The sequence below is a fragment of the Anguilla rostrata genome, chromosome 6 (assembly GCF_018555375.3).
Source record: "Anguilla rostrata isolate EN2019 chromosome 6, ASM1855537v3, whole genome shotgun sequence".
Taxonomy (NCBI): domain Eukaryota; kingdom Metazoa; phylum Chordata; class Actinopteri; order Anguilliformes; family Anguillidae; genus Anguilla; species Anguilla rostrata.
This window is the reverse complement of record NC_057938.1, coordinates 43,932,443-43,960,160: the sequence shown is the minus strand read 5'-3', so window position 1 is coordinate 43,960,160 and position 27,718 is coordinate 43,932,443. Positions and strand designations below refer to the sequence as shown.

The 27,718-nt window shown below is 44.0% G+C and overlaps 1 protein-coding gene across 1 annotated transcript in view; it reads right to left on the bottom strand.

Moving 5' to 3' along the window:
* mei4 (meiosis-specific, MEI4 homolog (S. cerevisiae)) overlaps nt 1-27,718 on the bottom strand; it is a 48,522-nt gene that overhangs the window by 14,420 nt on the left and 6,384 nt on the right. The window contains exon 4 of the mRNA XM_064339905.1: nt 18,939-19,070. Within this exon, the coding sequence (XP_064195975.1) occupies nt 18,939-19,070 (132 nt within the window). The remainder of the gene's footprint in view (nt 1-18,938; nt 19,071-27,718) is intronic.

Here is a 27,718-nt window from a genome sequence, read left to right as displayed (position 1 = left end):
TACAGGGAATCAAACAAGAAGCAAAGATGCTCGTTATTGATCGGGCAAGGAAGGCTTCTGAAATATTTAAGCTGCGATTCATGCGGCAATCGTAGGATGAAGATCAAGCAGTGGCCCCAACGAACAGAATATACAGTGAGCCTCTATAAAACAGACGATGCAGACATATTCTTGAAAAATGCAGTGAGTGCTAAATTAAAGTCATTTACTATACTGTAATTCAGTGGAGACCAAATCAGACTGAGTAGAGCTGCTTTTTGCATTTACTGTGGAAGACTTTTTAGGTTTCACGGAAAAGGAGGTTCTGCATTTCAGCAGTGTGTCTGTATAACTATCCTATATGAGGTCAGACAGGATTTACTTTTTCCTCCTCCTGCTTTAAACTATACAATACTTTACGCTACCCAATCCTCGGAGAGCCTTTTATTGGATTCGGATTATGAGAGAATGAGGATTTGGCCCGTAAGTGCATATTGGTCAAACGCGCTGAATAAGTAATACGTTATTATGAGCGTAATAAATCCATCGGGGACACAAATCACGGCGTCTCCGAGCCCTGAGGCGGGCCGCGGTGACAGAGCGTTAAGGCGCTTTAATCCATCCCGCCCGCGCGCTCCCATAGCCCATCCCTCACATTTACATCCCAGAGCCGCCATTACGGCTCTTCGGCGGACGGCACGGAGCCCTGATTCATGTCGGCAGAGCCGATAAATGTCCGCTAAACCGCTGAACGTTCGGCGGAAGCGATAAACGTCTCGCGCTCGGCCCGGGCGCTCCGGAGACCGGCGAACGCGCGAGGAATGTGGAGAGCCGCTCTCCGAAACAATACGCCGCGCCTCCGCCCTCGGCTGGATCAGCGGAGCCTCGCCTGCACCGTCGGCGTTTCCGCGCTCCGACACTTTCTCGGTTTCCGGTTCCCATGTCTCCATGAATACTGAGCAGAGCTATTGGTACGGAAGATGAAAGTGCTGTCCGTCATGATGAAGTACAGCGATACCTTGCAGTGCCTTGTCTGTAGCCAGCTTTCCTTCATTTGAATAATTCTGAAGTGGAAGGGTGGGGGCAGAGTTCAGGTGTCGAGACTGTGTCCCCAAAATTTCACCTTTTGCTCATTTTCACCTTTGGCCTCTTGCTCTACTGACAGAACTGAAACTTGGACAAGCTTCATGCACTCATTAGATCTAGCTGCATCAGGGATTTCAAAAAATGGCAACAAGCTTGGCCATTTTCACGTTTAGTGGAGGTTAGCGCTCGTACTAGCATACATTTTATATTTAATACTAAAGTTTCTTACCGTTGCCATATACTTAGGGTGGTACACTGCAATCGTCATATTAAAGATTTGTGTAACCTAAAACAAAAATAATAATATATTTGTATAATAATGTAATGAATATGGGCTGGATCTTGTGCTGTTTTGTGAGCCAAACAGTTCTAGTTGTGGTGAGACAATGGGGAAGCGGGGAAGCCTTTCCCCAGTCTTGAGGCATGGGGTTTCTGACCCTGTCATAATCAAGCCTCGGCATCATGTTTTCTGACATCACAGGAAATTTGGCTGTTGGCCACGACCGAGTCTCCACACGCTTCAAAAGAAAACTCAAACTGCACCCATGAAAGAAAACTTATATCAAAGTGACTAGCTGAGTTCAGTAAGCCCAAACTCAGTAGGAGTCCATTAAAGGCCAGATAAATAGGCGGTACCTCCAATACTTTCCCTCACTTTTATTTATTTTTTCTTCCACAGAGCAACATTTTTTGTTCCTTTGGCGGGAGAAGTCAGGCCGCAGCCGAGCAGTTGAGGAGCCCGGCGTGCGGGAGGAGCGAGACAGGCGACGCCGCGCGTTTCCTCTTCCTCTGTTGCTTTAAGAGGCTCGCGTGGCGGAGCGCGAAGAGGTTTTTAAGATTTAAGAACGCGGGCTTCCTCTTCCCGCCCTCCTTCCTAAAAATAGAAACCGGCCGAGAGCGGCGCGTTTCGGCGGGCGTCCGCCGCAAGGAGCCGCGCGCGGCGTCCGCTAAGATCTGACAAGGGGGAGCGATTTACGATCATAATAACGGTGTGAGCGCGCCGCGGACGGCGAGGAACCCTTAACAGGACTTTGATCAAGCGGCTTCATTTTCGCTCCCGGTTACGGTTTTAATGAGATCCTCGGGCCGTTGGGGGGGGGGGGGGGCCTCTGATATTCGGTATTTAGCGCCCCGCTGGTTCCCCCAGCCGTCGCCCCGAAACCCGATCGGGCTCCGGGTCTCTCTCGGAGAGGAAAAACAGACGTCGTCGGCTGGAGGCGGGAAGGCGCAGCGAAGCGCCCTCACCGCAGCCTGCCCTTTTCACAACAGGCTCCTGTTGAACGCAGGCAGTCGTCTAATGAGACGAAGTCCAGGCGACGGCGCGGGAGGCGATATAATGAGGGCCGCTACGAACCGCCGCGGTGTACGCGTCCCCCCCCCATACCCCCCCCACCCGGTCGCCCCCATCCTGCCCTGACCCACATCTGTGGGGACGCGCTAACAAGCCCCAGCGCGCTCTTACGCAAGCGCCTCGTTTAGGAAGGAGAGCGCGGCTCCGCGGCAGCAATCGCGCTGCATATGTAGCGATGCGGTCGCTTTGTATTGCGCTCCAGGCTGGGAACATACTGCAGGCCAACAGTGAATTTTCTTCTTCTTTATTTTTTTTGAGGCGCAAGCGGTACTCTTGGACGTCGGTCACTGGGAAAGTGAGATTATCGGCGCTGAAAGGGCACGCGCGCCATTCTCTTATCGTATCTTCGCAGTTCCGGATGCTCCTTTTTTAGCGGGTTCAAAAAAGAAAAAAAAAAAATGTCTGCGGAATTCTGGAAAAGATGGAGCATTTACATTAACCGTATGTTTTAATTTGCGGTTTACGCAGGTTTGAGAGAATTCAATTTAAGACTTTTTTTAAAAAGAGTTATTAAATACCACTTGGCACGCAATTTAAGACCAATTTCACTGCCAGAATGATCGCTAAAAAGACTTACTCAAATGCATTTGAAATATTGCCCCTATCAAATATAGAAAGGTAAATTAATTTTCATCCCTGAAATATTTTTGTTAAGGACACCATTAAAGGACACCATTTAAAATGATAGCAATAACAGAAGTTTAGGGACATTTTGTTCCTTCTCTGGTTAATTTAAATGAAAAATCAAAAGAAAAGATCAATCAATCAAGTTCTTAAGAAACCAAGCACTAGGAATGAAAATCACCACATAAAAAAAGTCAGTGTTCCAGGGCAGACCCCTGACACCTCCCCAACCTCTCGGAGGTTGCAGTTTCTTATGGGGCGACGTTAATTCATTCTAGTCAAAGTAGTTGCTCAAAGGTTTGCTTCTAAAAATGAAAACAAACCGATTGTTGACCTGCCACATGTTTTTGCCTGTTCATTCACTGCCAAGGGTATATGGTTAAAGCTGTCATTGTAACCTACAGTAACCATGTTTTTAATAAGCTAGCAAGGGAACTTGCACTCCGTTTATGATGTTCTTGTTCCTTAAAGTAAAGCCTATTGTGTATGACAACTAGACTGCATGACCAAAAGTATCTGGACACCCCTTGGTCTGAGGCTGTTTTTCATGGCTAAGCCTTGCCCCGTTAGTTCCAGTGAAGGCAAATCTCAATGCTACAGCATGCAATCACATTCCAGAGGATTCTGAGCTTCCCCAACATTTTGGGGAAGGCCCTTTCCTGTTTCAGCATGACAATGCCCCCGGGCACACAGCGAGGTCCATATAGAAATGGTTTTGTCAAGAATGGTGTGGAAGAACTTATACAGAGCCTTGACCTCAACTCCATCCAACGCCTTTGGGATCAATTGGAAAGCAAACTGCGAGCCAGGCCTAATCGCCCAATCAGTGCCCAAATGTTCTTCTGGCTCCAACATCAAGTATAAAGCCTTAACCAGAAGAGTGGAGGTTGTTATAGCAGCAAAGGGTGGACAAACTCCATATTAATGCCCATAATTTTGTATGAGATGCTGGATGTCAGGTGTCCATATATTTTTGCCCATGTAGTGTATCTAGCTGATCAATATAAGAAGTTATTAGCAAACTATTTTTATTCATACCATAATTAACTTTAATAAGCTATTAACATAATGTGTTCATATAGTCTATCCCGCAAGCTTGGTAATCTATGTTGGAACCAGGCTAGTTAGTGAAGTATATTATAAGAAATCCCCTCTGAGTCCACTAATAAAGTTTAGTCGACAATAAACAAAACTTTAGCACATTAGAGGCTTCTGCCAAGGGAGATGGCATTGCTGACTTGATCAGACAAAACAAAGTGAGCAGAACGGGCTAACGTGCGGCCTGGCGGCTGGCCTGGCGCTGAGGCACGGCAGAGAGCAGGAGGTGCAGCGGGGCTGGAGGTGCCGGGGGCAGGAGCAGGGGGCCCGATCGACCGCGGGGACTCGTTAACGCTCCAAATCAAGGCCAAAACCGGGTCCTGGGAAAGGCCGTTTTGTGAGACTGCCTGCTTTTGTCCGGAGGAAGGCCTGCCGCGCGCCGGCTCCCCCGCCGACCCGCCCGTCTGATGGGATTACCGGCCCTGACCGGACCGGCGCCACCTCTGAACACCGCCCGCGCGGCGGGGTTAAGCACACAGCCGCCAAAACAAAGCCGAACGACTCTTCACAAACACGGTCTTCTTCTCCGGAAGAAGGGATGCAAAATACAGATGTGCACTTCCAAACACACACACACACACACACACACACACACACAAAAAAAAGACAAAGGACAGGCTTTACTGCGGGCGTATCTGGAACGGAGGCAGAATGTTAAAGCAAGGCGATGCAACGGCGATGTCTCTCAGGGCAAGGCCTGCATTATTTATTTAAAACTGAAAGAAAGAGGGGTCTCTGCTCGGAAAGAGCTGACCGGCTACTGAGTCGACAGCATTAGCGGAGCGGAAGGAGCGCCGTGCTGTTTCTCAGTAGGCTTCAGCACACAGGTGGGGGGGGGGGCACGGCATCGTTCCGATGGTCTCACCTCTCGAACGGCAGTGGGGGGGGGGGGGCTAGAAAGGGCTGCCAGCGGGAGGTCTGCCGCTGCTTTTTCACTAATGAAAAACTAGTGAAATAACAACGTTTAAATGCGTGCGCACAAGTTTTTACCAGTTCCCAGCGGCCCTCGGCTTCGCAAGGAAAGTGATGCAGGGCACGGGTAACCGCGCCTAATGGGCGTTCTCAAAATGAGACCGATGAATCGGCCTCCTAGAGGCTCGTTTTTTTAAACTAAAAATGATCGCGTTAAAAGGCGAAATGACAAGGAAGCGCTTCGGAGTGGATCTGATGTCATCTCTCAAGCCAGGCTAAATTTTTCTCCATCAGCAATTTACCGGGACATTCCAGGACACGAGCGCAGCCGAGACTCGCAGGAGAGCAAGGATTCGAAGTGCGTCAGCGACGGGCGGCGGCGGAGACGCAGTTATGATTGAGCGGCCTCAGGATTTGCCGCAGAGCTACAGTTTAGCTCCTGAGTTTTAAGCGCGAGACACCATTCGTGCTGAAACCCTTGCACTATCACGCCAGGTAATTAGGGAATATTTTTTCCCTGGAATGAGTTTGCCTCTGTGACTATGCCCACTGCCAGTGAACAGTTTATTATCTTCTGTTGCTCATTGTATTATTCCTGTTCTGTAAAAAAAAAACAAAAAAAAACTATTCTCTATTCTACACACTCATGTATCATGGGTTTATGGCCCACTAAGTCAAGAGCAACTGCTAAATGAACAACAAAGTAACAAACAAACTAACAAATATGTTTGATAAAATTCATACAATCCTGTCAGAGCAGAGGAGCTGCTAGCGCTAAAGTAGGCAGTATACACCAGAGGACAAGAACTACTGGAGAACATATCGCTGGACACCATTGTCAGTATACTGAAAACATCCAAACTTTATCCCACCCAAACACGACCTGCTATTGGCCCGGCCAGTCAACCGTGACGCAACCAACCATGTGATATTTGGATGGACCAACTGCAGACAGCGGGACGTCTGCGAACTTGCGAACTGCTTGCAAACAGTCTTTTTATTTTGTCTCATGTTCAAAATAGTTCTTTCTGAACAGAACGTTCTGTTTTGTTTTGAGTATACTGGTGCCTTAAGGGTACAATTGGCTGGCTCAGCCCTGCGATGATTTCAATAACGCTGTCTTTTTGGAAGTCATGGAATTTGAATTTCAGTGTTCGACCGTGTGAGCAGCACACACATTGGCAGTTCCTGCACCCCATAGCTCTAAGAGCAGATCCTACAGACGCTTTAATGTTGGGGATTTCTCCTCATCTATTTTTAATCGGACTCCTTAACAAATATGATGCAACAATCCCTTAATTATACAGTGATCAAACGGTTGCATTATGCAGATGCCCATTTTAAATGTACAATGCAACGAGGCTTCGTCGCGATTATCCATTCCGGAGCACCATCATTACCCCATTAAAATGAAACTTAAAAGAAGTAAGAAGCTAAGCATCGCTAAAACCGCACGCAAGCAAGACTGTTGCAGTACTTTTCTGTATAAAATTAAATGAAATGCTTCAGTGGTTTAAAATAAAAACCAGCCAGCCATTCCTCTTCTGAGATAAATGTGTCCATTAACCAGTCAGTATACTGTAAGCGAATGTACAAAGTGTTGCGGGTCAAATGAGCTATGGCTTGCAGAATAAAGTGAAAAAATAAAATAAAAAATAAAAAGACTAGCTCAGGAGTAAAACTGACAAAAGGCATATTCACGGCTGAACGGTGCCAAGGGTGACATGTGTTAATGGGTCTGAAATCTCTGTGACTGTGGGGTTATTAATCAATGTTGCATAACCTCTACTTCAGATTTCTGAGCAAAGTTACTCCGCGATCCTGTTAGGGAAAGCGGGCTTAACACAGGCCTGATTGAATTGTCCATTCGGTAATGTTGAACAGCCAGCCACAAGACGACAAATCGGATCCTCCTTGGCCAAAGGTGCCAATTTGTTTGAGAGACAAACTGAGACTTTAAAATTAAAGTATTCCGTCTTACAGTTCTGAGATATTGAGCTTTAAAGTTTTTCGCATATCACACAGCAGAATGGTTTCATATAGGCTATTTTCAGTCTTTCTTACCTCCAGGAATGCATTACCTTACAGGTACTAGTACAGCAGTCTTGATGACATCAGACAATAATTTCCTACACTTAACTATCTCAACAAAAATGGTGATCGTACAGACCTCGATAATTACTGTCCCAAAACATTTGGAATCCTTAGGCAACACTCAAATTAAAACAACAAATTGATGACGGTACAATTTGTAAAGTGCACTCTGGTTTCAGAACTGGTTATGGTACAATTATTGCAGCCTCAGTAGTTGTTAATATTATCCAAGCCCCTGACAATACACAACATTGTGCCGACCGAAGTATTGACCCTCCCAAGGCCTTAATGAGGTTGACCACACTCCCTATTAAAATACTAAGGGACCCTGGTTTTGGGTTTGAGCATTCTGTCCTTACAGAATACTCACATATAGACGGCCATAGGTTCCCCTTACGTAAGGAAGAACCTTCCGGGTTGGCTCTGAGACAAGATAGACGCCTAATGTTTCACATTTTGCTCATTTCTTTTATTTATCATCAGTAAATGGTAAGTTCTAAGTTGATGCATAAAAAATAAATCTCATGGAAAAGAGATCTGTTGATAAAATGATCCCCAGCACTCCTTCCCCAAATTCTAAAACCCAGGATAAGAAATGGACAGAGGCACTTAAATTCAGGCTGCCATAACCCCTTTGCTTCTAGCTCCCCTCGCTGACGATGAGAAAGATGGAGCTGATTCCCCACTCATGATTAAATTGCTTCATCTGGAAAAATCCCAAACAAGTTCCTTGAACAACTCTGCGGGAGAACTGAAGAGCTCTCTCAACAATGTCTCAGCCATCCGTAAAGACCTTGACTAGTTCAAGTCCAGATTTCAACAAATCGAGACAGAGGGTTCAACTCTGACGTGGCCGCTCTGACAAACTGAACCAACGTGTGGCAGCAAAGCAATTCAAAAACAGGGATGGCATTAAGGCTAACTCAAAGTAGATTCATAATCTCCTACACCATCTGGCTGATGGAAGATTGCACATAGCTCAAATTCGAGGCAGGTTATAATTATGAGTAATTATACATTCATGACCTTGAATGTTCGTGAAATGAACTCGCCAATCACCCAGAAGTTTGGATTTATTATGCAGTAACTAATTTTGTTCCAGGAGACAGTTTTATCCAAGAGACTTACCCAACTGGTGTGGGGAGGATGAGAACAAGCATTGCATACAATTATTGCAAATTCTTCCATTGCAATGAAAACCAAGGGTGTTTTAATTGTGATTAATAGGAAGCTTGGTGTCAAACTGGGAATTATTGGAGTAGAGAGTAGAACTCAGAGGGTAGAAATTGTTATGCAGGTGCTAAACTGAAGGGCACCAAAAATTGTGCCTTTTTAATGTAGATCTAAGAGTTCAACTCTTCTTTTGTTGGAGAGTTAAAACTTAAAATTTAATCAATGCTACCCTAATTACAAGGGGATTCGGATTTGTGATTTCAATGCTTATTGTGGACCTGGATACCTCTCATACTGTTTCTATGCCCCAGCTAACTCCCACTATACATTTTGAAAGCTCTTCAGAAGTACTATTTCCATGATTAAATGTGGATGTGCGGTGCCCAAAAAACCATGATCATGGACTATGCTAACTTCTCACCCCGCCACAAGACTGCAGAGGTTACATCTTTATTTCTCCCACCATACTAAAGTGTGTCCATGCTGCAGAAACTCCAAACCAATGCTGATCTTTGACCATTCACCAATTTGGCTTTTTCGGGAAATCTCACCTCAGGAAGTGGTTCAATTCATTTTTTTTTTTGCTGCAGAATGAAGAATTTCTTAAATATATTTCTAAAGGAGACTTTTTAAACATTAATGTCCGGCCTGATATTAACCCAATAGCTGGAAAGTAGCAAAATGCTTAATGAGAGGCAGCTTCACTTTCCTTACAGTCTTAAGAGAATAAACTTTGAAACATTACATAAATCAGTGTGTCAGAAGATAGGACTAGAAGTCTCACTGCCATTATGCTTAGGATAAGATGCATACAATAGAGATAGATCTTAGAGATAGACCTAGCTGACTCATGACTCTCATATCAAGCACTCAAAACATTCGGCCTCCGTGGATGTAGATTCCAGTGGCTCATTTTGTGCTCCTTACCCTCACAAAGCAACAACATATTTATGCTGTTTAATTCTGCCATTATAAGTCTGAACGCTGCACTGACACCAAAGGAATCCACTCCATCTAAGTGCTTTGGACCTCCCATTTCTCACTAAGCAACAAGCTGAGGTACTAGATGTCCCGATTTTGCTGGGTGAGATAACAGAAGCAGAAACTATACAGAAACACAAATTGCCAGGACTGGACAGAATTCTACTGGACAGAGTTATTATCAGTGTTGTGAGATTTGATTGGTCCATTGATTTTTAGATTCAATAAATCATCCAAACAAACTGGAACATCAAGAGACCCAAGGACTGCCCGTCTCTCATTACTTCTTCAGAACAGTGAGGATCCACATGAGTGCTCGAGTTTCAGACTTTTGTTGTGCCTCTTTTCATTCATCATGATCAGATGGGTTTTTATTAAAGACAGACTGGCGTCTAATAATATGAGATAGCTTCTTCACATTACAGATGAAAAATCCCACATGCTGTGTTCTTGCAGGAACAAGTCTCTGCTTTCTAAAGCTATCTTCGTAAATATTCTCGGGGTACATTTACTAAGATTTGTATAAATGCTTTAAATGCCAAGGTTAAAGTCTTAGCTTTACCATGGCTGCCTTGGAAGGCCTTGTATTCAATTCAAATTCAATATGTGAATATGAGAATATTGTGAATACTGTGAATAACAGCAACAGCAGAACTGTTTTCTTTGTGCAGCTGGGTATAACAGTGGCCTTCTGTGAAAAGCACACACATTCTGACTGTATTCACTCTTACTCAGGGTGACTTGCAATTGTAAAAAAAAAAAAAAAGCCATGTAGCTGTATTTTTCATGGAGAGCTACTGCAGGTTTCAAATACTGCATACCTGCCGTATATATTGTAAATGAAATGACTTCTGACGCTTCAAAATACCCTCTGAACCCTTGGCTACATAATGTAGTACCTGTGGAAGAGAGAGAATCACTGCTTTTAAGGTTGAAGGTGAAAGTTACAGCACAAGAGTTAATAGCAAAAGATCAAGCAATTACAGTAATTTGAACCATTACTGGAGAAAAACGCACAGTCTTTAGAGTGCACATGTGCTGGCAATATTGTCAAAATAGTAAAGCTATTTCTTCTGCTACTTTCTCCAGTAGTTTTTCACTACTGACCATTTCACTGTCGTTGTTTCATCTTATTTTTCCTTGAATGTTATGTCATGGATAAGCAGTATCACTAACCTCATGTGCATGAAGGAAGCGTAGTACTTCCAATGTAATAATGCACAAAAAAGGGGCCGTATTAGTTTTTTCAATGATATATACTTTATAGCGCTCATGATTAATTGGTACAGTATGGGCTGAAATAACCATGGGTTTTATTATATACATAATTTAGAAAATACAACTAGGAGGACAAAGGTTTTAGTCAGCTTCAGGTGGCTAGGCTAGGATTTCCATTTTGTTCTCTCTGGCAAATATAAATCAAGGATACTAGCATCTCTTGGCGGTAGGAAATTTATTTAAGACAAAGAAACGTATTCAAAGTGGTAAGGGGAAAACGTTAGTTGTTTGTCCCTTTGGGGAACCCGAAGACGAATACATTACAAAATAAATATCATACGAGCGCAAAATATACAGTACAGTACCAAAACACGTGGTAGAAAATGTGACAAAGTTGTGCCATTCTCTGACCGTCTCTGATAAAGATGAATTGCGCCGACCCCGCGACGGTTTTAAAGTTCATTTCCGAGCGGCCGTTTTTACGGCTTCGCCCTTCGCTTTCATGGGCCGGCGGTGATTACTTCGCCACATAGGGCCAGGTTACGAGGGCCCATCGCTCACCGGAGGATTGAGCGCCAGCACTGAGCTCCAGCGGCTAACGGGGGCGCGTCGGCTTACTCACCACCGGGAGCGTGCGCTAATTCGGTCGACGCTCCCTCATAAAAGTGCGCCGAATCCTGGCGGCGCGTGAGTTTGTGTGACGGGCCTCAATTTTTTGCTCCGCGACGCACGCTCTCATTTTTCACAGGGGGGGACAAGTGTCTGAGCATGACCTAACCCTGAGTTCACGCCCGGCTGCGGTGTACACCTACACCGAAGCACACGGTGTTTTTGGTGTCCCCTGAGGAGGGCAGAGGATGCACGGCGGTGGCGGCGGTATTTCGGTTCGACCGTTCGTTAGCGCTCCAGACCGATCCGACGGCACTGACTGCTGGCCGCGCCGGACGGATACCCTACAGGAGCGTGGCGTCGGGCCTACAGTACAGGCCTCTTTTTTTATCTCAGGAGGTCTTAAAATGAAGGGAACTTCTTACTGTTGTTGCGATGAAGACGCACCCGGGACTGAAAAGACCCCAGGGCTGGGAGAGGATTGTGGCCAGTTTCCACATCCCTTCAAGCTGACTCGACTGGTCCCCCCCCCCCCAAACCACACTTCCCCCTCTCCCTGTGAGGCTGCTACCCACCGTTGTGCTCCTTCTGGGTCACTGGGGGAAGGCGGGCGGTAAAAACATGGCAGGGATCCAACCGCTAGCCGGCGGTGGACGGCCCGCGGAGGCGGCGTGAGTGACGGGTGCGGTCACCGCGCCCCCCCCATCCCCCCACACCCCCCTCACCTCCAGGCGACATAGATCCGGCGGGCTGCTCTCTGTGTAAAAATGCCAGCGGGTGCCCCGAGGGGAGGCACGGTAGTCTCCTGCTACCCCCCTGCAGGGGGTTAACCGAATCTAAGCGCGCAGATAAATCACTGTCTCGGACGTCCTTGACGCTGTCAGGGAAAAAAGGCTAGAAATATCCATTCGCGTGCACCTTCGTGAAATAAGCCTGAAGAATAAAAAGACAGCTGGGTCTCACTTGTCCTTATAACGGTTCACGTCTTTCCCCCTGTAATTGCCGAGACAGAAGAGACCCTCTCACAGAACTGGAATTAAACTCAATTAAGCCGGATCCACAAAGAGCAGCGCTGAGAGAAAATGGACAGGAATTACAAACCAGCTGACACACAAGGACGTAATGGAAGAGTTCAAATAATCCTGCGACATAAAAGGCTCCATTTTAAAAGAAAAGCCCAAAAGAAACGACCGAATCCACGCAATTTGCAGGCACTCACTCCTACGTAGACGATCCGACCAACGCTGGCACCAGACCAGCAAAACTCTGAAGCGTTTGAAGCGAGTTCAAGTAGCGGTAGGAAAGGTTATAAATTGATTTTATTCCCTAAACAAAACATCAATAGCTGTGCTTTATGAAGAAGAAGCAGAATCAAACAAGTTGAAAAAAAAAAAAAATTTTTGCAACTTCCTAGCGAGGTCTGATTTGAACAAAGAGCAGATGTAGCGTCCCTGATCTTCTGAGGCTTTCCCGTCCTGCACGCGTCTGTGAACACGGGTAATAAATACGGAACACCACCCGAGAGCGTAGAGGACATTTGGTCTAAATTACGGTTTTGCGTCCGAGATTCTCCAAACCTGGACGACGGCCACAATGTGACACTGAGAATGGATGTGCGGCAATATTTCATATTTAATGATGAGGTTCACGGGTATATAGGCTACACAATAAACCAGAATTTATATGCTTGCTATTAGGCATGCCCCCATCTGCTATTACGTACCGTTTTTTAAAAAAATCCAGTTTTCAGCACTTATGGGGGCTTGATGGAGAAGGAGATAGATAAGCTCCTTGCTCTTTGGTGAAACTGGTCAGACCGAGAGAGGTCGCGACCCCAAACAGCGCTCCGCACCGTGGTATCCCGAAACAAAGACGGGAAAGTGCCATTTACGAAACCGCGACATGTTACACAATCCCCTTGCTGATGTGGAGTGCGTCTTTGAAATGCAAATCTGCGGTCCCTGGCCGCCCAGCGTATTACACTGTATGTACTATTTAAGTACAATATGGCCCGCAGAGAGCTTTTGAAGGTTTAATAATATGATGACTCAGCGGATTTAAATACCAAATTCAACCCTGGATTTTTTTCCATTTTTACCAATTTGGAACACTCGATGCGCTCGACGTCGGCCATTCTCGTAGCTGCAGAACCTCCACTGATTCAGGAGAGCGCAGAGGCCCTAGTAAAAAAAATAAAATAAAAAAAAATACTTTTTGGTGCGATCCTTAGGACGGCCCACTCAACCCATATTGAAATGGTCCATATCCAAATTGTCTCTCTGCCATGGCACTTATTGTACTGTGATCCCTCTTCTGTCCGTAATAAGGATGTTAATGAGCAATCAATGATCGATTATTCTTCATTACCCAGTCACGTCAATAATGTTTACCAATTAAAAAGAATAATTGTATTTGGCGTCGCCTAACATTTTCTCTTTTCGCTTTCTCTATAGCCGTGGTCTACACCTGCGCTGTTTTAACAGACTATTTAAGTGCAGCAGGCAGAGGGAAGACACGTTAAATTATATCAACTGTGTTGATTAGGTTGCCTTTTCGTCTACATTTAACAGCCGTCTGAACAAATATTGTTCTGTGCTTTCACATTGGCCTGCTGCTTTTTGAATGTGGGTGAAAAAAAAACCCATTCATGAAGCCTGGAGTTAGGAAAAGTACTGCCTCTTGCGTCACTCGCATTTTTATTGGTGAGCTATATATATACTAGTTAATGGAATTTACCTTAATTACTATCCATTACAAATGAGGCAATATAAAAATTAATCGATCAAAGGAATTACTGTAAATTTTCATTCCTAATTTGTCACCCTCTCTGCTTTCCCCCTGTAAAGTAAAAAAATAAATAAAAATACATATGGAGGGCAGACAGTCTGCTCTCTTCTCATAAAATAAATAATAAAAATAATAATAAATTAAAAAATAAATAAATAAATAAATAAATAAATAAATAAAAACGCACCACCAGCCACTGCTTATTGTCAGACTGCTGGCTGTGCAGTCACTGTCTTGTGAGAGAAGTGCACTTTACAAGCAATTGGTCCAGACAGAGGACTGCTCTTGAGGACAACATGAGGACGGTCCTGCCCACATCAATCCTACTGACATCAATCCTGCTGACATAGACCTGAAGTCTTTCTGTGGCCAAGGCCAAAACCGAATCTACATCATCCCATGGGGCTGAGAGTCACAGTCAGTGCCAGTACGCTCTATGTTCAATACCTCGACCACGGGACACATCAGCACACTGAAGGTCCAGTGCTTATTTGGGTGGGAGGAGCCACCAAGTAAGCGCTTTGAGAAATACGAGGTTGTGCGGCAATTATGAGGCAGACATAGGTGTGGCAGTCATTACACGCTCTGAAAATTTGTGAAAACACATCAACGTCTCTCTTGTCTGAACTCATACGGATGACTGTGATTACACAGTCTGGTGGTAGCAGCAAAAGGCAGAACTTCAAAAATAATAAGAACGTCTGCAGTTGGAAAGAAATATAAACATCTCATCTGAAGTCAAGCAGATGAATCGGATTACAGAGTCTGGTGGTAGGCAGCAGCAAAAGCCAGAACTCTTCACAGTAATTTTAATGCCGGCATTGACAGGTCAAGTGCCCCATTTATCACTGGAGAAGATGATAGAGAAAGTATTTCAGAATCGATGCTTCATGTCACAGGTCACCCACCGCAAATGCATGACTGAACTGTACAATTACAGGTCAGCTGAATATGTTAAACCAAATGACAGAGGCTTCACCTCTGCCTTGGAACAGGCTGATCTTTTTGCAGACTCCTACAAGAAGAATAAAACCCAACTTCCTACATCGACCAATAAATTACAGTACATCATAAATCCTTTCATTCAGAAACGTCATTTAAGGTAAAAGAACTCAGAAAGTCAGTATAATATTTATTTGCTTAGCAGACACCTGGGTCAAGGTAACTTACTGTATGCTGTGTACAGCCAAGACATTCCAAAAGCCTATTTATTTGGACAATTCATTTTCTTTTGCTTGCGCAATCACAGTAAAAATAATATACCTCAAGGGTGAAACAGAAATGCTTTTTTACCATTGTAGTACCCATTAGGGGTGCTAACCCAAAAAACCTAGCCTCCAAAATGCTCCAAAAAAGATGAAGTGACTCCTTGCTTTGGTCTTTATAGTAATTTCTCTTGCCCGTACCTGAACACGAGCTAAATGTGAGAATTAAAAAAAAAAATGCAGAAATGGCATCAGAGCCAGGGTGACTCATGCTCTATGATAAGAACGGAGCACAAACAGGAAGTGGGAAAAGATCTGCTTTTGGTGTTCACACCTCTTCACTACGCAAATGTTCTGGCCTCCCGGCTCCGCACAGACAAAAACAGACTCAACAGCCCCGGAGGACAGAACGCAGAGCCAGGAATAAGAGCGCGTGGTGTTTCAGACTTTTATCCACTCGGATTCCAAACGCTCTGGGGCTCTTTGGCACCTTCTCTTCAGAGAGGCAGGAAATGGTCTCGGAAACATATCGGGGCGCTTCAACAACTACGGCATCTACGGCAAGACAAAAAACCGGGCCAATTCAGACCAGAACAACAAACGCCTTCTCAAGGGGAAATATAATTTCCTAATTTTGAAAAAACTAAATAATGTTCAGCTAACGTCAAGAACACCAAATGAATGAGGACTTGACTAAACATGAAATATGAGGACAAATTTAAATAAAATTGCAGGACATTTCCTTTCACAAAAATTAACAAAAACTTCTAACACTAAACTACAGTACAAATGCTAAAAGATACATTACTAAGTCAGCACTATGAAAGTTAGATACCTTTGTGTCAATATGTTAGAACAATTTCACCTTTTTATTACCAAATAAAAACATCTAAGAATTTGCAAATGCACCTACATGTACTTTTGCTAGCCAACCACCTTGCCAGTATTTCAGTGTGCCAGGTCTGCCAAATGCCAAGTATGAAGGTACTCACCACAAGTGCAAGCTCAGCCATAAGGCCTTGCCAATATAGCTTCAAACTGTGACAATGTCATTCGGTGCCTGACTAGGAGTCTACAATGATGAAATAAAAACACACCCACCTTGTCCCCATAGGCAGAGAGTGAGCTTAAGATGGTTAGAATACCTTATGGTTTAAGCTGGCAGTGAAACACTGCAAGGTGTTTCTGTAAATAAGTAGGGTGAGTAATGGTTTAATTTTCAAAACATTACAAAGGCAGCAGCTAGGTTTGGATTTTGTTTGGATTATTGTTGCTTGACTCAATGTTTGAATAACGCCTGAATGACCACATTCTCTTTAGGTGGTAAGATAAAAAAACAGGGCCAAGTTATATTAAATAATTTAGGAAACACTGCTACCCAGTGTTTGAAGAGAGCTTGTCTAATTTGTGTCAGCTAAGATAGCCAAAATTGTTGTAACTTGGCCTCATTTTGCTATCAATACTTTTAATGGCAGGCCTAGATTTATAGACAGTGCTTTGTATACATGAGTAACTTGGCATTTTTGTACATTTGAAAACATTTTTTTGCTGAGATATGATTACTTTTTGTACTGTATCTGTTATGAGTAATTGATCATTCTAATTCATATAAATTTACATATTGCAATTTGCATATAAAGGCGCAGAAGTTAATGTTCTTAAGAGCTGAGTCTGTGGTCATTGTGGTTATTTCTGTAGGAAAAGGGCCAATCTCTCCATGCTATATAGGTATGGGGCATGTTCCGCCAAGCTGTAACTTAGCGGATGGTATACTTGCCATCCCAAAGTTGTACCAATGCTTCCCCAACATTTATTTTCTACAACCCCAAAAAACCACAAGTCTCCAGGTACATTGTAAATGGAACCAGATCACACCGATTCCTTCTTCAAAGGAACATTTTAAAGATATTGCATCCCCACAAAAAAATCGCAAGAAAACTAATTATAAACAACAATAACTTCATTTGTCAAGCTGGAATAGCTCCCCTTTGAAGAAAACACCGAGGCACGCCTTTAACTCACAATCAACACCAGATTCGATGTCCGCTAAGTAACGTCAAAATGTGCGTGGGAGGTTTGGTTCGGACGTAATAGGATCGATTTGAGATGTGAGGGGGAAGGAGCCTGTCCAGTCTGATGAAAGAAAACCTCAATCAATAGTGCGGACGGCGGTGTGGTGGGGGGGGTGGGGGCAGCTCACTGCGGTCCTCGTGAGGTGTGTAATAAGGCCCGAACTCCAGGAATCCGATCTCCTCCGTGCTACTATTTTTTGCCGTGCCTCTCTCCTTTGTTCAAAACGGTTAGCATTTTTTCACAGGACAGCCGATCGACTCCAGACTTAGCATACGTAGCGGAAGGTCTGAAGTCCGCTCCGTGTACTCTCGCCAAAGGCAACGCCAAGAGCGATACGAATCCTCTGATGTACGTAGAGCATCCTGGGAGTACGGAGCATGATGATGCGTCTGGTAGGGGGTGCGAGTGCTCGAAGCTGGTTTTTTTGGGGTGGGTCAATAACGGGCTAAGGCTGGGCAATACAACTCACGTCTCAGTAATCATCATGTTATAATTCACTATAATAAAAAGGAGAGTTATTTTCAACACAGTCATTTTCGTGCCCGGTTGTGTCTGTTTTCCACAACCCACCGCGTAGTTCGCATGCGGAGAAACACAACTTGGACAGCCAATCACGGCGCGGGAATACCCAGCGCAGCAGTTTCCCCGCTGTTTATGTTCCTGCACAGAAGTGCTCAGAACGACCACCCCTGTTGAGCCAGAGAGATACCGAGACGAGCCAGTGTGACAACAGCGGCAACAGGAGGACGAAGGACTGCCGAGGATGAGGAAATGGCCGCCGCTGTTATTCGTTACCAGCGCTAGAAGCAGCGGAAGGTAGCCAGAAGAATCCGCAGGGAGCTGCTTCCTTTTCAATGTACCCTAGCCGACGTCGTGTCTTTTATGAGACCGCAAGAACGACCCCACTGCTTTGTACTTGCAGTTCGCCCCATGTGACCTTCTTTTCTTGGGCAATAGCATTCAATTTCTCTGTGACACATGCTGGGTACATTCTTTATGACAATGAACTTACAGTTCAAAATGTTTTCATTTTGAGAGCACAAGATTAGCTCCTGCTTTTTTTTTTTTTTTTTTGCTAGTAGTTACATCTATAGTAGTCTAACTATAGATGTACAGACTGTTCTTACAGTGTGTTACGTCTAATTATGGAAAGCAATGTTGAAAAGACTGTTCTAATGAGATTCTGCATACTGGTTGTTTAAGCATTAGCTTTTGGCCATTAACAAAATAATAGCCCTATTTTAAAACCATTAAGGCTAGCGTATTGCAAATAACCATTACAATAAATAATTAAAATATTATTCTGACTCTGAAGTTATGAAAACCCCATTCTGGCAGGTTTTGTATCTGAGGCGCTACAGTATTAGTATAGTTATATACTGTCTATATAATTTTATCACTCAAAGTCAATGTCAAATCTTTAAATGTCAACTGTTGGCTCTGTTGAGGATAATAAATAATTTTATACGCAATCCACCAGTGAACCCTCTGACCTCTTCAGACGTCATCCAACATTTCTTACATCGAGTCCTCAGCTGACCGTATTTAAACTTTGTACAGAGAATTATTTGATGTAAATCTCAATGACGGTTATTATCCAGCAAAATAACAGACATACCTAGATAGTAATTTTAAGTAACATCACCCAGAACTAAAGTAGACTACGTAACTCCTCCCCCAACTCCTCCCCTTTATCTCTCCCCGGTCCTGTCCAGGTTTAGCCCCCGCATTCAGCACTTCCCACATACCTGGCATATGTCCCACAGCTGACTGGCAAAGCAGTTGATCTGGCAGAGGATGTGGCGAATGAGCAAGGGCTTCAGCAAGCTGCTCCCGCCCAGGAGGGTCAAACATTGGGCCAGGGTCTCCTGCATCTGAAACTGAGGGGGAAAAGGGGGCACGCATTAACACGACACACAGTCTCTAAAAGCACTTAGCCAGGGGGCGACAACCTTGCCCCTGGACAGCCAGGACCTGCTGGGTCTGCTGGTTGCTCCTGACATTACATTACATTACATTACATTACATTGCAGGCATTTGGCAGACACTCTTATCCAGAGCGATGTACAACAAAGTGTATAACCATAACCAGGAACAAGTATGACAAAACCCCTAGAGAGAAGTACCGGTCCAAGTGCAGGGAACAACCGCATAGTTCAACTTGGACCCTGAAGGTTAAACTGATTAACATCTGATTAACTGATTAACATCCAGGACTTGAGTAATTCAAGTAGCAGATTAGCCTGTCCAGGGTGTATCCCTACCTCCAGCTCAATGCACGCTGGGATAGAATCCAGCACTGCCTGCGACCCTGACCAGGATACGCAGGTATAGGTAATTAATGGATGGAAGCAGCAGATTACAGCTAATTACTCTCATCTGGTTTATTGGGTCTAAATCAGTTGATGATTTTAAGGGTCAACATGACTGTGGATAATTTTTTGGGTCTGGGTTTGAAACCCTGCACTAAGCCCTGCCTGGAGTGTCAGCTCAAGGATGAATGTAGTCAATCAGAGGTGAACAGTGACAAAAATACCAGCGTGCACTATTTAGAAAGTGTTACAGCTGACATACTTCAAGACCCGACAGCCAACAACCCCGAATGGCCCTTATTATTTACTGCCGTGAGCAGGAGATGAAAAAGGACTTGTTATGAGTCGGGAGTACACGAACCAGAAAGCAGATTAAAACAACAATCCAGCGAGCTGAAGCGCTGGCTTCTCTTCAAAAACAAGGCGCGGTGCGACTTTCATAACGTTCGCAAAAGTCAAACTCAATCGCATCCCCGTGACGACCTGTCTAAGAACCGTCAGCCACCCCCACGTACAAGCAGGCATAACTGGCCCCTTTCATCATGAAAAACGGAAGAAAACTATGCACGTATTTCATGTTTTTTGCGCATAATCTATTGTCCAGGAAGGCAGAGTGCATCAATTACATTTCTGGGAAAGGAAAAACACACAAGTGGCAGATGAACAAATTTTATACAAAAAAAAAAAAACATTTCATCTGCCTCTGAGTACTGTTCATTGTTTGTCAGGTTCACCCAACAGTTTATTTTTCCATTGGCCATACTAGATGCATTTAAGGTTTGATTTGATTTCGGCCATGGTGCTCTATGATATTTTTAACTTTGCCTAGGTCAAAGTGACCTTGCCCTGAAAAATGATTACATTTGATGCCAGGAAATACATTGCATTTTAACCAGACACAAAATCAAATACCCTGCTTCATAAAACTAATACAGTGTGTACTATCAATAATTCCGCAGTGTCCTGTCCTGTGGACGACCTATGCATCGGCACGTAATAAGCGATCGCTCAGTTATTTACTGAAATCATTCAGGAGCGGAATGACTGTAAATAGTTGTTCAACAGGTGGATGAATCTCTCTGGAGGATTCCTGAGCTATTGTCTAAAAAAAGGACCGAACAAATTGGCAACCAGATTTGTACCATTTGTACCATTTTGAGCATCAAATACAGCGGATATGCAAACCTCAGAGTTACAGACTGACCAGTCAACCGAACCCGGTATGAACCAGGAAGTCGGTTAAGGAATTACCAGCAATTACATCTTTTCAATTTTCCCAACTGCACAATACATAGATTGGGAGCACGTTTCAGAGAAGCCACATATCGGAACAAAAACAATGGTGCCTTCTTGTTTATGTATTGCTCAAGCATTTATCCGCCCAAGGGTCTTTACTCCTGATTAGCTGTCATGCCGTGTATACAAAATGTACAGTATATTAAACATCCACTTATGTGTCAGGTAGCTCACAGAAATTGTGAGCAGGGAAGATTCAGTAATCCACTATATTAATCGGTTTAAAAAACATTAGCCTAATGCTAATTATTACGCTAAGGCCAAAAAGATTATAGCGGTAACCAATAAAAGTTACCATTGACGCTTCCGCGACCATACGGGCTTACACTGTGCTGTTAGTTTTGCTGGTTACTGGGGCCTTTTTTAGCGTTACCATGACAACCTGTGTTACTCTCAGAGCTGCCTCATTCTTAGATTTACATGTCATTAAAATGCTTCCTAAAATGAAAACGCCTCAGGAAAATGCCACCTGCCGACGTGTGCAGTAAGGCAGAAAACAGGTGAGACATCACCAAACTAACAAATCAATCTGGAAACGTGTATATACGTGCGCAGTTGGCTTTAAGTGTTAATGAATGACAACGGGCATTCTCGTTTTGGATTGCATTGCGTAGGCATACCTATGAAGAGCTGCGCTGTTTTCTCCCGGTGAGCCATAATGACATTTCGCACTTAAATTGCAATTTACACTTACGTTGCTATAGAACATAATTTTAGAAATAACTCCACGTCTTTAGAACTCCATATTTTCCTTGAAATATTGTGGACTACATTCCTTACATTCACATTCATTTCCTGCCACTTTTCCCTCTTAAAATATCTGGTTTGGGAATGCTGAATTTTAGCTTTTGTTATCCAATGTATCACTACTGATAGCCTAATTTAGTCTAGGTTCCACTGGTTGTTGTTACCCGCACATTAATGTGCTGTAATGAATTAGCCAATGATAATGCTGCCACAGTCGTGATTTGGACAAATAAGAGTTCTACCATTGGACAAGGACATAAAGACGAAAGACCTTCATAAATGAAAGCCCAGTTACCTGGTAACTGATACCAGGAATGTAATTTGTAATTTTTTTTAGACCTATTTCCTTATTTCAGATGTACTCAAAACTGGACACAGCATTCTAAAAAGGTTACCTGAAAATGAAAATGAAACATATAGGCCTAAGCTTAGCATTAATATAACAGTTTATGCTGAGCACTTCTTGCTGTACATTTCATCATACTGTGTGCATATAGTAACCTAGTCTAGCTTCAGAAGGACTTGGGTAAACTGCTACACCGCAGTCTTTTTTAAATTCTTGGGTTAGTGTCAAAACCATAAGATGGCTACACAAACCAAGAGCAACAGTATAGGGCACTATCTTATTATTCTTCTATTTGCGAGTTGTTTCACTATCTTATTTGTTTTTCAGCTGGTCTTAAAATGCCACAGGCATGCAGTTAGTGATTTATTCTGCTGAATGTTTGTCTGAATAACACTGGACGTTCAATGCTATAACATTGTCATGCATACAAACATTCCTAGCAGTGAAAAAGCAGTCTATATAACTATATTTACATGGCAATCCATCCATTTAGAAGTTGTGCGGAGAGTCTGTCTGAGTAGTCTGGAATAAGAACGGAGCAAAAAAAAGTTTACAAGAGACAAGTTCCAATGAGTTTGTTCTTCTGTGAGAGGTCACATTTCCAGACTGGAGTAGACAGACCAGACAGACACAAGCACACACGCACACACACCCACAAACACACATGCACACACACACATACAAATGCACACATATGTGCACACATTCACACATGCATGTGCTCATGCACACACACACACACGTGCACTCACATACACACACGCACGCACACACGCACACAAATGCAGCAAAAGGTAACTGCCTACTATTCAAAAGGGTTACTGCGCAAAATGAGGCCATTTCTGTTTATGGTGATATTTCAGCAGTGGCGAATCACAGCGCCCAATTAGCACTGTCGAAATGGCACAAGCCGACCTGCTGCTCTCCTGCCTCGCCGGTCCAGGCTCTGGGGTAGCAGACCCCTTACGGGAGATCTGCTGATCCCCCCCCACCCCACACGCTGAACAGCCACCAACACACATATCATTCTTACAGTAACTGCTCTTATTAATCATTCAGCATTGTAAGGAATGCACGCTCTGTATAGCATTACGCCACCCAGCCCCCCCCCCCCCCCCGACTTCCCTCGCTAACCGCCTCGGTCAGACACCGCCAGGCATTCCCATCATGCCGCGCTCCGCCTCTCTTTCCTCCAACATGGATAAAATGATATTTTGCGTCCCGGCTGCCCCTCTCTCCCTGACGCCAGCACCGTCCAACCGCACCCCGAATCCCCTCCCCCCAGACCCACAAGGGGAGGGGGGGGGGATTTAATTTACACCTGTCAGTAGGGCCCGCAGTTCTATTTCCTGTCTCTGTATTCAGATAATAACCACTACTGTCCCTGTAAATGAGTAAACAGCCTCGTCTCTGGCTCAGCCTGGCCTTGACATCATTTCCCCTATTCTGTTGTTTAGCCTATAGCTTATTATACTCTGTAGTGCCCATAGGATCTAATAGAAATATGCTGGAGGCAGAAATATATGCAATACAAATAAATAAGCGGGACTATAATCACATTTTGCCTAGTATGTGTATACTAGACACACAAACAGACATTACCTATTTCCCTCTCCTTATGCCTGTTGAATACACAGGCCCATGCACTGCATAAACTGTACCAGGCAATGACAGGCTGGATATAACTGTAAAGACTGGAAACGTTTCAATAAATCTGCGGGCGAATGGAAGGAATCCACCGTGCTAATGTTCTCTCATATCCCCGCCCACGACCATAAAACACGCACAACTAACACTGACAGCCTAAACTAGATGAGACTGTCCTTATTTACAACGCGGCAGCCCCCGCCAAAAATGATGATTCATTCAGTCCGCTCCTCTTTTCTTCCCATTCAGAAGTTAATCTGCAGAGTTCGTCTCCCGAGGCTTTTAATTAACCCCGCTCAGACGGCATTTGCCCCCCCCCCGCGCGGTGATGCCCCATCGGTCGTCGAGAACGGAAACGGACATCGTAGCGGTGACCAAACCGCTACGCTTTCTCAATCAATTTTCTCCCCCCTGAGATCGTTTTCCGCGTGAGATTTTTTCCGAAGGGCGCCAGCTGCCGGCACTTCAGTTTCAGGGGGAGAGGAAGAGCCCGCAAACGCCCCACAGTCACGCTTAACGGAAGGCTTCCGAGCCACAGGCTGCAGAAAGGATCACCTGGTTAAAAAAAAAAGAGCAAAATTATTTGTAAAAAATACAACCAGTTGAGCAAAAAAACTACAAAAATGGCTGTTTCTTAAATAGCAAGATTAATGTATCGTTTTCATTTCCCACATTTTAAAGAATGAAGACAGCACAGTCCAATTTTAATCAGGATGGTCCATTTTCAGGAACGGTCTCTCATTTGAGGCCTATTTGCCAGGCTGTACAGCTCAAATTGAGCAGCGCGGATTGAAGGATGATTGCTACGTGGTCGCTCGCTGTGAAAGGCTGCATCTTTGACGGCCTGCTCCCAGTCGAATTTCGCGAGCCGTCTTTGCGGAAACGGGAAAACACTTTTAGACAATGGGGCGATTTTCGAAAGAACCGGTAAGTATAACTGGGAAGTGGCACCAATGCTCCACTTACCTCGCGCGTTAAGTGTTCTATTTTCAAAGGTGTCAAAGTGCCTCTTCCACCTACACATCTTACCTGTGCCAAACTCAGTCCAATGCCATGGGAATTATATATGTAAGAACTGAAGGTGATCATTTTCAGAACCAATAGCACGGGTGGAATATCTTAAACCCGAGTTATGCAAACTGAAAGTGCATACGTAACTAGCCATAAAATTCTCTAATGGTCTCTTGATTGTTTCACAGGGGTACATATATTACCAAGAAAATTGAGTTCATAGGCCAGACTTGAATTTTTTGGACCGACTGACCATGTAGTTCACTCAAAACTGTAGAAAGATCACCTTTTTAATGCAATCCATGTCCCAACATTGCGTTTTCTGCTCCATAATGTTTGATGATATATAACACAAGTCAGTTAGCACGATATGCTATTTGCCGGTGCATTACTTATTAACTCCCAGATCAACGCTGTCCATCACGCTAAGAGCTACTCACGTTAGCGACAGCTTTATTTAAAGCTTAAATCAGCCTGATGAATGCGCACATCACCAGTTACGCCTCTTACATGCTAACCTGCACCCACAGGACAGCCACATTGTGAAACAACTGGGCTTCAGGGAGAGAGCAGTATCTCAGCATACGTACCAAACCGTGTTTTGAATCCTTTTGAAAATCACATCCAATAGCCTACATCAAATAAGGAAGAGTTGGAGTGTTTCTATCCTTAGGTTCTGTTTGGTTTCATGAATATCACAAATTAAGACATAGTGGAAAAAGAAACCTTTCTGAGGAAAAAAACACGACATCAACTCCGAGCTAAAGCTTCCCTTGAACTGAGCAACTTTGAAGCAAATTGGTTTTCAGCCAGCTTTCGAAAAGCACAAACGTCTTATTTTTTATCATGCAAATTCTCATTTTCTTCCCTTCACACCGCGTTTCTCTTCAAAACGAGCCTTAACAAACATGAGGCTCAGTACGTGCCGAAATCGAGTTCTAAAAAACAGACATTAAAAAACGATGGGTAGCCATGACTATGATGCCCAGCAAAAAAATAAAGTAAAAAAGATTGTTCGTCAACGGTTAAAAACAAGGAAATGTGTGCGACCTGGGGATGTGCACGTCAGTGTCCGTCAAAGATTCATGATTTATGTCCTTCTCACAGGCAGCAGTCTTTAGAGAGACCTTGTGAGCACGGAACAGCTGGCGAACATGCTGCTTATAGCATAGCTGCTTCAGCTGCCTGTCACAACCTTAGGGGCTCTTCTCTCTCTCACACACACGTTCCATACAGCCATGCCGGTTTTTTTAATCTAATCTTTAGCCCTCGTCAGCGTTTAAAAGGGATTCTTTCAATCTCACAATCCAGTGCCTTCTCCGGTCTTGCCCTCCCAAGCATATCGCGACTGTCCACGGTGATCAGTATGATCTGCATAATATTTTTAAAAAAACGAGGAAATGGAGATGAATTATCATGGCTTCCCAAAGTCACATTGAAAGTCGTTAGAGTAATTCGAGCCCACGGCTTTCATAACACTGGTTTAGACTGGTAGAGCATACGCAGATGGTGGAGAAGGCAAATTCACCCAAGCCACGAACGGGTTCCGGATCATGCTAGCAGATTCTGCTCTAGTCACCCATGATACGTTGGAGAACATCTGGTGCATTCCCATAGATGTGTGATTACAGTTCTCCTAAAGTCTTAAAAGTTTAATAAAATACAGGTCCTTCCAATTATGACTGTCATGGGCTCTGACTGTTGTCAGCTATTGAAAGGACACCCTAAATGCCTCCCAAGTTCTTCCTACAGATCGTGAGCCAGCAGTTTGCTTTATGCTGTCTACGTTGCGTAGACAGTGATAAATTGCGGGAACAACACTCAAGCTATGATGCAAGCAATCTATTAAAAATGTAGCTACCACTTTTCTGTTCCATTACCAGTAACCTATTTAGCTGACAGAAGCACCCTCTCTAGTCAATGCGTACTCCCATTCCAGAAGCCAGGGGCCATATATACTGCTTTGCACCTACCGCACAGTGTTTCAGTTTTTCAATTAACTTTAATGCATAACCAAATTTCCTCTGTAAATGGATGAAATTATACACAAAATATACAACATAGTACCAAGTAGAATCTGTAAGTGTTAAGATGCACTGTTATATCTGCAAAATGAAGTTCCTTGTAGTGTGAAAATAACAAATGTCATTTTTCTTGCCACCATATGAAATATACTGCATTGCACAAAGCATTTGCAGCCATTAGTTTCACGTACAGTACGCATACTCGCAAAACGAGGCTAATTTAAATGCTTACACAGAAATGCAAAAGATTTCCCAAGAACAGCTGTTCAAATCACAATCCATTTTTGCTAAATTGGTATTCGAACCAAAAAAAGGTTACTTCCGTCTCTGCTCACAGGGCAGGGTGCTTTTCACCGTCTCCGTAACGACGTCTGGCAGCAAACTGGAAACCTCAGCCCCGCTCGGCCTTTTCCGTTTGGCAGGAGAAAGCTTCAAGGTGAACCGAATCAAATGTCTTCAAGATGGAGTCCTTTTTTCCTATAGCCTACCGCCAGGGAGCCAAGATCTTAAAACTTCTGACGCTATAAGCTCAAAGTACGGAATTATGAATTTTTGATTATCGCTCTGGGGCCACGGTATCATTACCTGCCTCCCATCAGGCAACGCGCCATGCTTATTTATGTCATAAATCATATGATATATTTAGATATATAATGATATTTACTGTTCAGATTACAGGTATGCTCAAGGGTACAAGGGACAGACTAAACATCTGCCAACAAGTCAATTTCTGTAACAGCTCCTCCAAACCACTCCAACAAGCTAGAGTTCGTTTGGCCCTGAGCTCAGATAAATTGCACCAAGCTACGCCACAGTTTGAGACTTTAGCCGCCTTAGGAGCTGATTATTTAATAGCTTTTGTTTGGAAGAAGGCCGAGAGGACTTTGAGGGAACTCAAGCATGCTGAGAAACAAAAAGAGTAATCAAAAGCTAGGCTGCGGTTCGTGTCTTCTCAAAGACCCTGACGCGCAAAAACAAGATAAGGTCGTGAAAATGCAGGGCACACGGTTCGATGAAATATGATGCAAATATGAACTGCCGCGACGACTATTGATTAAGCTTAACTTTTTTAGTTTGCGCAAAGCAATCACAATGTGCTGCTGGATCTGACTTCATTAAGGCGAGGCTTTTTGCTGCGGTGCGCC